Source organism: Drosophila suzukii, chromosome 2L (assembly GCF_043229965.1).
Source record: "Drosophila suzukii chromosome 2L, CBGP_Dsuzu_IsoJpt1.0, whole genome shotgun sequence".
Lineage (NCBI taxonomy): Eukaryota > Metazoa > Arthropoda > Insecta > Diptera > Drosophilidae > Drosophila > Drosophila suzukii.
In genome coordinates, this window is record NC_092080.1 from 10,658,341 (window position 1) to 10,669,633 (window position 11,293).

The 11,293-nt window shown below is 39.9% G+C and overlaps 1 protein-coding gene across 2 annotated transcripts; it reads left to right on the forward strand.

Moving 5' to 3' along the window:
• The first annotated feature begins 8,305 nt into the window (after window positions 1–8,305).
• On the forward strand, window positions 8,306–9,392 carry LOC108011906 (dynein axonemal light chain 1). Of its 2 annotated transcripts, none has more exons than XM_017077159.4 (2): window positions 8,306–9,094; window positions 9,161–9,392. In XM_017077159.4, exon 1 carries the CDS (start codon window positions 8,393–8,395, stop codon window positions 8,939–8,941), a length of 549 nt encoding a protein of 182 aa, XP_016932648.3. In that variant the 5' UTR covers window positions 8,306–8,392; the 3' UTR covers window positions 8,942–9,094; window positions 9,161–9,392. The 2 variants fall into 2 exon arrangements, with proteins under 2 accessions (XP_016932648.3, XP_036678605.3); XM_036822710.3 differs by having other exon boundaries at window positions 8,306–9,090.
• The last annotated feature ends 1,901 nt before the right edge of the window (window positions 9,393–11,293 follow it).

Genomic DNA, 11,293 nt, shown 5'->3' on the forward strand with positions numbered 1-11,293 from the left:
CTTTAATTTTAAAATATAGTAAGGTATATAAGCACTCGGTGGCGGAAAGAAAAGTACTTATTTTCACGTTATTTTTTTTGGTCCTTCTCGGATGACGACTCCTGGCTTCTTGAACGCTTTGTTGTCTGTCATTACAAGTGCATAAATTATTGTAACCACATTTGGCGGCGACAGAGAAAAGCATTGGAGCGAGTTTGGGAATACGAAGATGATAGTGGTGGAGGGGTTGTGGTGGTGCAACTGTTGGTGGTGCAGCTGCTGGTGGCAGAGGCACTGGCAGTGGTAGTGGTGGCTCCATGGTGGCCATGGCCATTGCAACAGTTGCCAGTTTTCAGTTTCCAGTTGCTGATGCCGCTGATGACATGACAAAATATTTTCCCAACTGACTTTTGTTCAGCCCTCCATCCGCTGCCAGCAAATGTAGCTTTTGACTTTGATGCCATTGCCACGCCAAATGTGTCACCACCCCGCTCATACCCACCCACCCACCGCCTACAGCCATCGTGACCTTTGTGCAGTTGATGTCAGAAGGAGTTACGGATACATATATACATTCGAGCAGGGTGCGTGTGCATCCTCCTCCTGCTTTTTGTGCATTTCATCGTAGATTCTATCATTTTCTGCTCGCATGGTTCAGCAAATTTTGGAATTTTCAATTTGTTCAGAAATTTTTGTAACACAACCCCCTTTGACCCGCACCCATAGCCAAAAACAAATAGAATTTATTGAGTCTGTGCGTAAAAGAGAAGGGTACACCACAAGTGGGCGTGGCTTCTTTAGTTTTCATATTGATCCTTGAACATGACAATGTCAAAAAGATTTATTTATCCACCAACTACTTATCACGTTAAAAACCTTCATTTTTAAGATTTAGTTCTAGTTTCTATAGGTTGGTGATTTTTATTTTAGCCAACATTCCTATAATAAAATCTAAGAAATCACACATTTGCCTAATTAAATCCTATATCAAGTTGTAATACTAATATTTCATTTCACATTGGAAATATTTAATTTGGTTACACATTGAACTGCTGTCGAGCAAGTCAATTAATTGGACTTTTGACCTCTCTCTCCACACAAATCGCTTAAGGAAAATCGAAATCAAAACTCAATTTACCAAACGCCAAACATTATTTCTTACTTATTAACCCAAACCCAAGCTAAGCCAAACTCAAGTCCAAATTTATTGCTGACCAAGATGAACATAAATATAATTTCGATATGTATTTATTTTAAGCGAAAACTTTGGCCGTTGCTGGAGAGATATTTATATACATAGATTGCCAAGCACTGTCAATAATAAAACGCTTGATAAATGCTTAGAAAATGTGCGCAAAAATGTTTTACATGCGAATTAACGCAATAAATTTGATGTCCGGCAAACAAAGGGCAGCCAAGAAGATTTGTTGGCCGGTCATTTGTGTGGGCACCGAAAAAGTTTGATTGGAAAAAACATTTGTGATTTATTTGCGCAAACATTTAATAAATTGCCATCGGAATATATTTATTTTATGCGACTTTGCCGGACCGACTGTGCTGCTCCGGTTAAATCTCCGGTTCTTCAGTGTTGGGCAAATAACTTGATTAAAAAACCGCAAAAACCTATTTGAGGGCCCCTGACCAACCGCAGTTCCTTGCTCCCTTCGCCTCCTTTCCCTTTTGGCCACAATGTTATGGCCGCCGCAATCCGATTCAATGTGTAATTTAACACGAAATGGAAAGCGATTGGCAGGAATGCCCGAGTGTGTGCGGCGATTCAGCATTGGTTGACCAGGTCGGCCCTCTACGCCCACCTGAACCGCACACCTGCTCTACCCTCTTTCCCAATGGCGTTCCGGTCGAGATGCCCGGCGAGTCCATCAGTGGCCTCCTCGGGTTACCCAAAATCTCAGGCTACCCGGAACACCCAGCCAGCCAGCCAGCAACATTTCCTGGTCACTTTATTGCTGTTGCCGGAGTTTACGGGCCAAAATCACATAATCCCAGGGGATTTGTCTTAGCGAATGGCGCGCATAGAATTTGGTTAGGTGCTGCCAAAGGACTTACGAATATTTCCATCGAATGGAATCTATTTTCGATCTGAATTTTATTTATTTTTGGGGCAACATGTAATTTAATCCCAGGCAGAATATCGAGTTTCACGAACGTTAAGTAAATAATTCTCTAAGTATGACTTACTTAACGATTCAAGCTATTAGGAAAATGATTATATCATTACATGTTTGAATACCAGTATAGATATATTTTAATGTTCGATTTTTATAAGGTTTTCTTTTTATTCTAACTCTACATGCTATGTATTCCAGCTTTATTGATATCGGATATCTCAAGCTATTAGAACAATGTTAATATCATTATAAGTATCATTATATTGAGGTTAAAAACGTTAAGTAAATAGTTCAATAAGTATTACTTAATGAGCTATTCAAGCTATTAAGGCAATGTCTATATTATGTATGACTTAAAATCTTGAGAAATTTATTGTATTGCTCGTTTTTGTTCATTACTTCAAATCACTTTCTGAATATTTTAAGATAATTTGGAAAAAGGCTGTTCTCTATTACGCCGTTTAGGTAATTACTTAATTTCTGTTCAGACTTTTTCTAAACAAACTATTTTTTATGTAGTTTGCTGTTCTCACTTTTTGTCTGACCAGACCACCATCAAGTGAAATCTCAACCCAAAACCTTGGAATGGTGGTCACATTTCCTGCAGACATTTTCGATTAAAATGCGTTGCATACTTTTATGCGCATATTCGCACAATCACTCACTCACACACATACACACACCGAAAGATCTCCATCAAGGACTTCACAGGCACAAATAATTAAGTTTTTCTCTAACTTTTTTAGGTATATCCTGGTAGTTGGTTCTGCTTGTCTCTGTGATCCTGCTCCTCGACACGTAACTTTCAATGGGTAAAAACTTTTTGCATTTTATGTCCTGCACACATACACACACAGACACACACAGAGGCACAGGAACACACCCACAGACAAAGAACGGTGCATAAAATGTTTGTAAGTGACGTTGAAATTGAGACACTTGTCGCTTAATTGTTTTTCGAGTTCCCACACATAAAAAAGGGGATGCCAGCCCCCCATCCTTTGTCCTTTTTTGTCGGCTGCTGAGACGTGCCAGGGAAATTGAAAAGGGATTTGCCATTTGCCTCTTTTTAAAGGGGAATCACTTACACTCCCCATTTCTGGGGATACCGATGTAGTATCTCTTCTGTTTGCACGACTTCTTAGACCATCGCTTCTGTGTGGGCGTTGCATTCGCCTGTGGTTACTTGTCTGCAGATTATTTTAAGTAATTATCAAGCGATTTGCGTAAAGGTCTTAAGTGTTCTCAACTTCTGAAGAGGTCTCTGATGACGATGACGATGAGGATGGCGATGCCGATGAGCGGGGCTGGGCGTGAATTAAACATGTAAATTTAAACAGCCAAGTGGAAGACAGTTGCATGTAATTGCGGTGGCATAGTGCCAGGGCAAAAGAGGAACAACTTTTATATTCTGCAGCCATGAAAAGACGCAATTAAATTGCAGTTAGAAAATGTTTTTGTCCCCATCTTAATTGTTAAGTGACCTGAGGTGCCTTGCGACCCCATTATCCAGTGTCGATTGCCTATTAGTACTTCGTGGTAGACTAGCTACTATATAAAAGGGAAAATAATACACTAATTCGTTATCATAATCTACGTAGTTCTTTCCTATTTTAAGAGATTATACCATTCCATTAGTTAATATATATCCGTTAACATTATCTACTATTTTTTTTAACGAATGCACCCATGGAACTTCATCGCTGTTTTTAGTAGACACAATATGTTTTTTAGGGTCACAACTGCGGAACCGGAACCAAAAGTGAGGTGAGGACATTTCACAGTCATGAGTGCTGAAGGATAAACGATCTACGGTCGGTTAGCTTACCTAAACACAGAGCATTTAATACAATTTATTGTGGTGTGTGGAGTCTGTTTCATCTCGGGCAAGGGAGACTGCCTGACTGACTGACTGCCAAGTTGCGGCATCTCCGGGATGAGTGTGTGCCTACTGCCTGATGTTATATAACTTATTACGACCATAATTAACACTAAATTCCCCAAACGGCAACGGACAACTGTCATCTGCAAAATCATTTGCGGTAAGGAGCCGGAGCAGAGTTCGCATGTCGACTGGCTGTCCCCGTTTTTGCCCCCTGTCATTTGGCAGGATTCGGCTAGTAAGTGTCCTCATGTTTCGCCTCCTGCGAGTCCCAGGACTTGTGCTGACTTATGCGATGCGTCGTGCTGCAGCAAATTATAAAATGTTTGCCCTGCCGCATTTTCCACACATCACACAAGTCACATGTCCTGCAGGCCCTTTGGGTTCGCCATAAGACGATGGGTCCTGCTGCATTAATTTTCTGTTTCCTACTCGTAATCAAATTAGCAAAACCCAGACGAATTGAGGTCACATCTTGCTGCTGCAGCTGGCAGATCATTCACCCAAAGAATCTCTGAAAAGAGATATGTGAACAATAATTGTAATGCTCAAAATTATTATCTTACCGGTATTACTTTTGTTAAGCACATTTTACAGGAAAAGTATCAGCCTAGTACATTCACTATATTGCCGCATCGTTATTGGTACTAAGCACTTAAAATCCTTAAGATAAAAACACAACATATGTACTATTAACAATCGACCAAGACCAGCTAACTTCCTAAGCCCTGTCAGATAATATTCAATTTTACATTGCAACCATATTGATTATGAGCATTAATCGGGGCTGCAACAAGCGATTGTCCGGCTGCCCACTCAACTCCCAATACCATACAGATTACCCAGGATACGCAGGCTTTGATGGAGCATTTCGGACCGCAGAAGCAAACAAACACTCTAATTGAAGGGAGGAATCTGCAGGAGTCGGCTCTTTCTTCGATGGAATCGGTGCAGAACTCCACAAATTCCCCAATCAATACAACATTGCCGTGGGGAAGGGTTGAAGAGGCCCAAATTTCATATATATCACCCACTGCCACACACACTTGCACACGTCGAGTTTTGAGTTACACAGCCGCAAATAGACAAGCATTCTATCCAGTTGAGTCATCAGGATTCCCAGGGACGAAGGACTACTCGACTACCGTTTTGGCCAAGACACTTGTATTCGAACCAAGGGCCTGTGGGCGAGCCGTCTGACGTTTATGATTGCAGCAAACAAAGGCTTCGATGACTGCACTTGAAATTGATAATTACGTCGGGCAATATTTGTCTATTGTCGCTGCAGAGGTCTTTGATTCGAATGCGAATCGAACCGCTTTATTGATTACTCACCAAACTATCGCCCTTAATCAGAGAACTCATTTTAGCTCTTGATTCCTCAAAGTATGTTAGTTTTCGATTGAAAATGAGACACAACTGAGATATCGTTTGAAAGTGTTGCCCAATGACAGTGATATAATTAAGGTGCCAGTGAAAGCTCTGCCGAATACCATTAATTTTCAGGAGTATTGTATTGCAGAATATGCTTTCCAATTTGCCGAACTTTGCACAGACTGCCTTGAAAGGAAAGCAAAGAAAAACTCGACTACAACCCATCTCTGTTATCAGACAATACTCCGCCATGTTGTTTGTCCAACAAGAAAGTTTTCAACATGCAAAAGCTTCTGTAGCATTTCTCCACCCCCTTTCCCATTCGATATCGGCCTGAGTAAGGCCAGGTGTTTTATGCGGAAAAATATTATCATATATAAAAGTTTTATGGCAAGAACAACACAAACTCGAGGTACAAGCAAAAACTAGGTGTCCTTGGCTGAGTTTTGTCACTTATGGCATAGTTACTTGGACAAAAACTTATTGCAATGGTGCTGGGATTATGCGAATTAAAGGCGAGAACCAAGGGATAAAGAGAATTTGAGAAAGATTTTCGGAGTAGTTAGAAAAAGTATTAGAGTGACAAAATATCGGAAGGATTACCAAATGAAAATTTCTTTAGTGTCTCTATTTAACATATAAAAAATAATTACATTTTTTGAAATAAGACTTGCTTATAACCTTAAGCTGCCAAATCTTTAATGCCTCAAAGACAGACTGGAAAAAAAGAATGACAGTTGGTTAGCCATTTGGCTAGTTCCACGCACTACTGTCGTTCCACTGCGACCCGCGTTGTTAACTGAAACTAAACAGTACAAACACGACTGTCAACAACTGCAACATTTACCGCATGTCCACGTCCAGCTCGGCGCTGGGTGACAGGACATGTTGTGGCTGCTGGGGCTACCGCACAGGCCACCCAGATTCCCCGCCCCCCCCCCCCCCCCCCCACTATAACCCCATTGGACTACATCTGAGTGTCCATACGGTCATCGGGGTCCACCCAACTACTGCCCCTCTCCGCCGAGAAAGGGGAAATTGCTTAATTGGTCAACTGCATTTTAGAAACGCTCCTGTTTCGCTTCTGAGTGCTACTTTAATACAGGTGAGGTTATGGTACCGGTATATTTTTACAAATTTTCAAATATATTTAAAATGATTCTTTGCTAAGCTAACGTTACAATAAACCTATATTACAGATGCCGTAATATAATTATTTATAGAAAATGAAAAAATTTAAAAAATTCTATGTAACATTTATTTAAGTCTAAATAAAACCTCAAAAAAAGATATATTCAGATTTAAAAAAAATCTCAAAGCAAGATCACTTTTCTTTTAATTTTAAAGTAAAGGTTGTTTTTAATTTTTAAACACAAAGTGAAACCAAAATATTTGATGTAAGAAAGAACTATGTATCAGCTCACTTTCTTCTTGGTCATATTTATTTTTCCATAACGATTATTTTCGAGTCATGCCATAAAGTTGTATTTTCCTCACGATCAAAGCGGTCACGATTTCAAAAATCTTGGGAAATGACAGCTTGGCACTTTTTTAAGGCACGCCATATTTGGTTCACGTTTTCGGTAACTTTATCGCAAATACTTCCTTGAAAACAGCCATCAGGCCCGTGGGCCAACTTTGCCGGCCATTCTTTTGGCTTTCCCCTGACAGCTGGCCACGCCCTCGCCACTGACATGTTCCACTTGCCAAATATAGATATATTATATATACGTACCTACTCATCCTAGCACCTCTCATCGCCGTTTTGCCTTGGGCCAATTCATAAATTAGACTTTGCATGCAATTTCGAGTGATTTCCCATCTCCCCCGACTCCTTACTGCCATAGATATCTATATGTTTTCCACGGTGTCCGTTCTGCCGCATTGAACATGCAATTTATGAGAGCACAAATTTTATTTGAATTACAAAAAATAAAACCCAAAAATGGCGAAAAGAAATCAAATATGTTTTTACCAATTTCTGGACGATTATCAAGAAAAATAGCAAAAAACGCTTGGCCCAATTTAAACATTTTCCCTTTGCCGCTATTCGGACAAATAAATTCAATAATTTATTGCCCGAAAATAGCTTGCTGTACTCGCGATAACAGCTGCGGCAAATATTTAATCAAAACACTGTGTACAATTTAAAGTGAACCAGCAAAAAAAAAAACAAGGGTTCGACAAAAAAGCAAAACAAAAAAGTGAGTCCCTGGGGGCGAAATGTGAACTGTATTATCACCTCAAATGTGTGTAACAAAGTGCCGAGGAGGCCTCTGACACAAAGCAGCTCGTTTTTCCCCCACAATTGGCAACATGACGCAAAAGGCAGCAAATAAGCGAAGGGTAGCATATGACAATGGGGATCTCCTCGAACCCGGAACCCAGTCTCCTCCAATCCCGGCCAGAACAAAGGACCGGGCCAATGAAGTTATCACTGTGCGCCAGACAAGCCAACAGACGGCGATTGGGGAGCGCCGAGCACATGGGCAAATAAATAAATTACCCCTGGGCTAAGAAGTCAGCTACTTGGTCCTCGCAGGTGGATCAAGGTACTAAGCTCTTTAATAGAAACAACTTTATAGGTGTAGAGTTCATTGAGGAGGGGCAACTATCACTGCTGAACTGATTCACAAAATAATGACCCGTAGGATACTTTCGATTGAATATACTTCGAAGCATTCTATCTGGAAAATATAAGACTAAAGACTGTTATATAGATTCCATTAACTAAAACTATTTAAGAATTTATCAATACTAAATTAGGCCCAATATGTATTTTGGAAAATACTTCGTATATATTTCGATATTATAATTAGACCCTTTTTGTATTGCTCTATTAATGTTAAACAGACTTTTCTAATGATGCAATTTATGTAAAATTTGCAGGTGTCTCAAGTTCTCGAAACGAAACAGAAGGCTATGAAAAACTAATACACATTTGACTGTCATCCTACTTAAAATGATAATTCAGAAATATTTGATTTATCTTTTACAATATATAAGATAGACGATCAGAACAGTAGCCATGTCCAAGCCCACCAACCTAAAGGATGCCTTGGCCAAGTGGGAGGAGCGCAATAAGCAGCCGGCCAGCACCGCCACAGAAATTGGCCTGCAGTTCCAGTATCCACCAATTGAGAAAATGGATCCGATCCTCAACTCGCTGACCGAATGCCAGAAGCTCAGTTTGTCCTCCAATATGATTGAGAAGATAAGCGGCATTTCGGGAATGAAGAACCTAAAGGTACTGAGCCTGGCGCGCAACAATCTGAAGACCCTCAATGGCATCGAACCCTTGGCTGATACTTTGGAGGAGCTGTGGGTGAGCTACAACAACATCGAGAAGATCAAGCCCATTGAAGCGATGAAGGCTTTGAGGGTTTTCTATATATCCAATAACGTGATCAAAGACTGGGCGGAGTTTATGCGCATCGGCATTCCACCCAATCTCACGGAAATCACATTTGTGGGCAACCTTTTAAACGAGAACATGGAACCGGCGGCCTTTACCGCCGAGGCAGTGCGACGTCTGCCCAATCTGAAGAAACTCGACGGGGAGCCAGTCATTCGCTAGAGGAAAACCAACGAACACTGTTCTATTATGTTCAAAATAAAGGCGAGTCAGAAGTCGAACAACAGAACCTTTGACCTTAGTTCCGTAGTTCGACTAAATCATTGCCAACAGTACAAGGCTTGAATCAAGAATTCCTCCGACAGCCAACAGTTCGTATGTGATAGGCATTTCAGCAGAAAACATTTTTCCATTGAATTTTCTTATTTTTCGCTTTGGCAGATTTTCCAATTTTCAATGCGTTCCCAAAGCTGCTGATGAGCTCCATTGTTTTGCCTGACTCATGTTGCACCCGCCTCCTAACCCAAACCCAAGTTTAAGCCCATTGGAGAATGTATATCTGTGGGGAACTATTCATAGATACTCTAAAACAAATCGGAGTTTTGAGGTTTTCCTGCTTCATAAGTTATTATCTTAGGTCATAAAAATATATATTAACATTTTTTTTTGCAATTACACTATATTTGACTTATTTGTTATAAAAAAGGCAAAGTTTTAATTATTTTAGTATTAAAGTAGAGCATTAATAACTTCATCTTTCTCACGTGATTTTTCCTCATTGTGTTTTTCGTTGTCTAAGATGAACAAGTTCGAGCTCCTGTTTTTCGTGTAAAGCATTGTTTGAATATTTTCGAGTTGTTAAGTAATGAGCTTTTCCTTTTCCTTCGGGAGGGGAGTGGGTTTCTCCAAGCGAGTGTTGTGGATTTTTAAATTAAACTATAAGGTTTAAGAAGCTTGTTCAACATTTTGCAATAATTTCCATTGTAACCTGCTGTCCAAACACTGGATTTATTTCAATCAACGGCAAATAATCCATCAACAAACAATACATTTTTACTACTAAAACATAGGCCAGCAGAAAAATCAAGAAAAAGTGAAAACAATTGAAGCCTAAAGTTTCATATCCATAAGTTCGACAGGCTGTGCTTACTGTCGGCACATGGCATTTGTTTTCTGTGCATAAATAATCAACATTGTCAATGGTTGGGGATGGCGGCCAGTCATAGATTTTTGGCAAACAGACAACTAAACAAAATATACGAGAATGTGAAGTTACTGTCTGCCAAACCGATAGACACCAGATAAAAACGTTGAATAAAATCATAAAAACGGCAGCCAAATCCCTGGCAAACCCTAAGTAAACCAATGCAAACCAAACCAATTGCCAGACACGAAAGTTTAATGATACTTTTATGTCTTTTCGATTTAACAACTTCTCTATTATGGCTGTTCTTGCTGCTGCTGCTGCTCCTGCTGGTGCTGCTGTTGTTATTTGATAAACAATAATATTAATGTAAACATGAAGGCCGTCCATAGTTCGACATTTTGGCAGACAAACAGCAAACGAGACAATTGTACAATTGGATGCACACAAAAATATTTTCTGGCAGCCAGACTTGTCGCTTGGCTGATTAGGCGAGAAGAATCGAAATAAAAACTTGTTTAGGTGGTGGTAAAAAACTTGCTTTAATTTACAATTTAACAATTCGTGTTTTCAGTAAATTAGATACAAATTTATGGCCCTCTAAATGCATTGATTTTACTCTATTAACATTTTATAAGTATTTTTTGGATATGGCAATTGACTTGTGACATATTGTAAATCGTGTTTATAGTTATCAAGCAATTCATATTGATGTGACAACAAAATCGTTAGGGCTTTTAAAACCATTAAAACAGGTGCCTAAAAGAGTGCAATTAAAAACAGGACTTCGTATTCCCTTCTGACTGTCGGATTTATATAATTCCTAATGTCAAAACTCGCATATATGCATGATCTTCGGAACAAGATACTTAGAAATTAAAATTCCTTACAGTAATAAATATGGTATGGTAGTTTTCTGAACCAATTACAAAAATGTTTTCACTCTTAATGATTTTTATAGATGTTTATAAATACCACCTTTAAAATTTAAAAAGCATTGCCTCCTCCTCCGATTGAAAAATACGATCTTAATGCCAAATGCCGAAACGAAACAGTTTTGTGGGTGTGTGTTTGCGAGGGCTTATACAAAATTTACGTTACAAGTTTGTGTGGCCAGCTCTGGCCATGTTGTTTTCTGGTCGTTGGCAACTCTGGCAATGACAACACCGAACCGAACTACAACACTCTCTTCCCAGGACAATCCCGCCAGGATATGTTAGTGTGGGCTGGGGGCAATTGTGGGTGGGTGTGCGAAACTTGGAGTGGTTTTTGCGCTGTGGTTGCGCAATCGTCTGTGTTTGTGCTTCTGGGCCCGGTTTTATTTTTCACATTTTTGCACTTGCTGTGGTCAAGGGTTGTGTCGGTGTTGCCAAAGTGTTGCCATATATTCTAAATATGTTGGTTCGCCCTTGTTGGCCAGTTGCGGCGGC

Coding starts and splice junctions, on each gene's coding strand:
- LOC108011906 (XM_017077159.4), top strand. CDS start 8,393: ATGTCCAAGCCCACCAACCTAAAGGATGCCTTGGCCAAGTGGGAGGAG.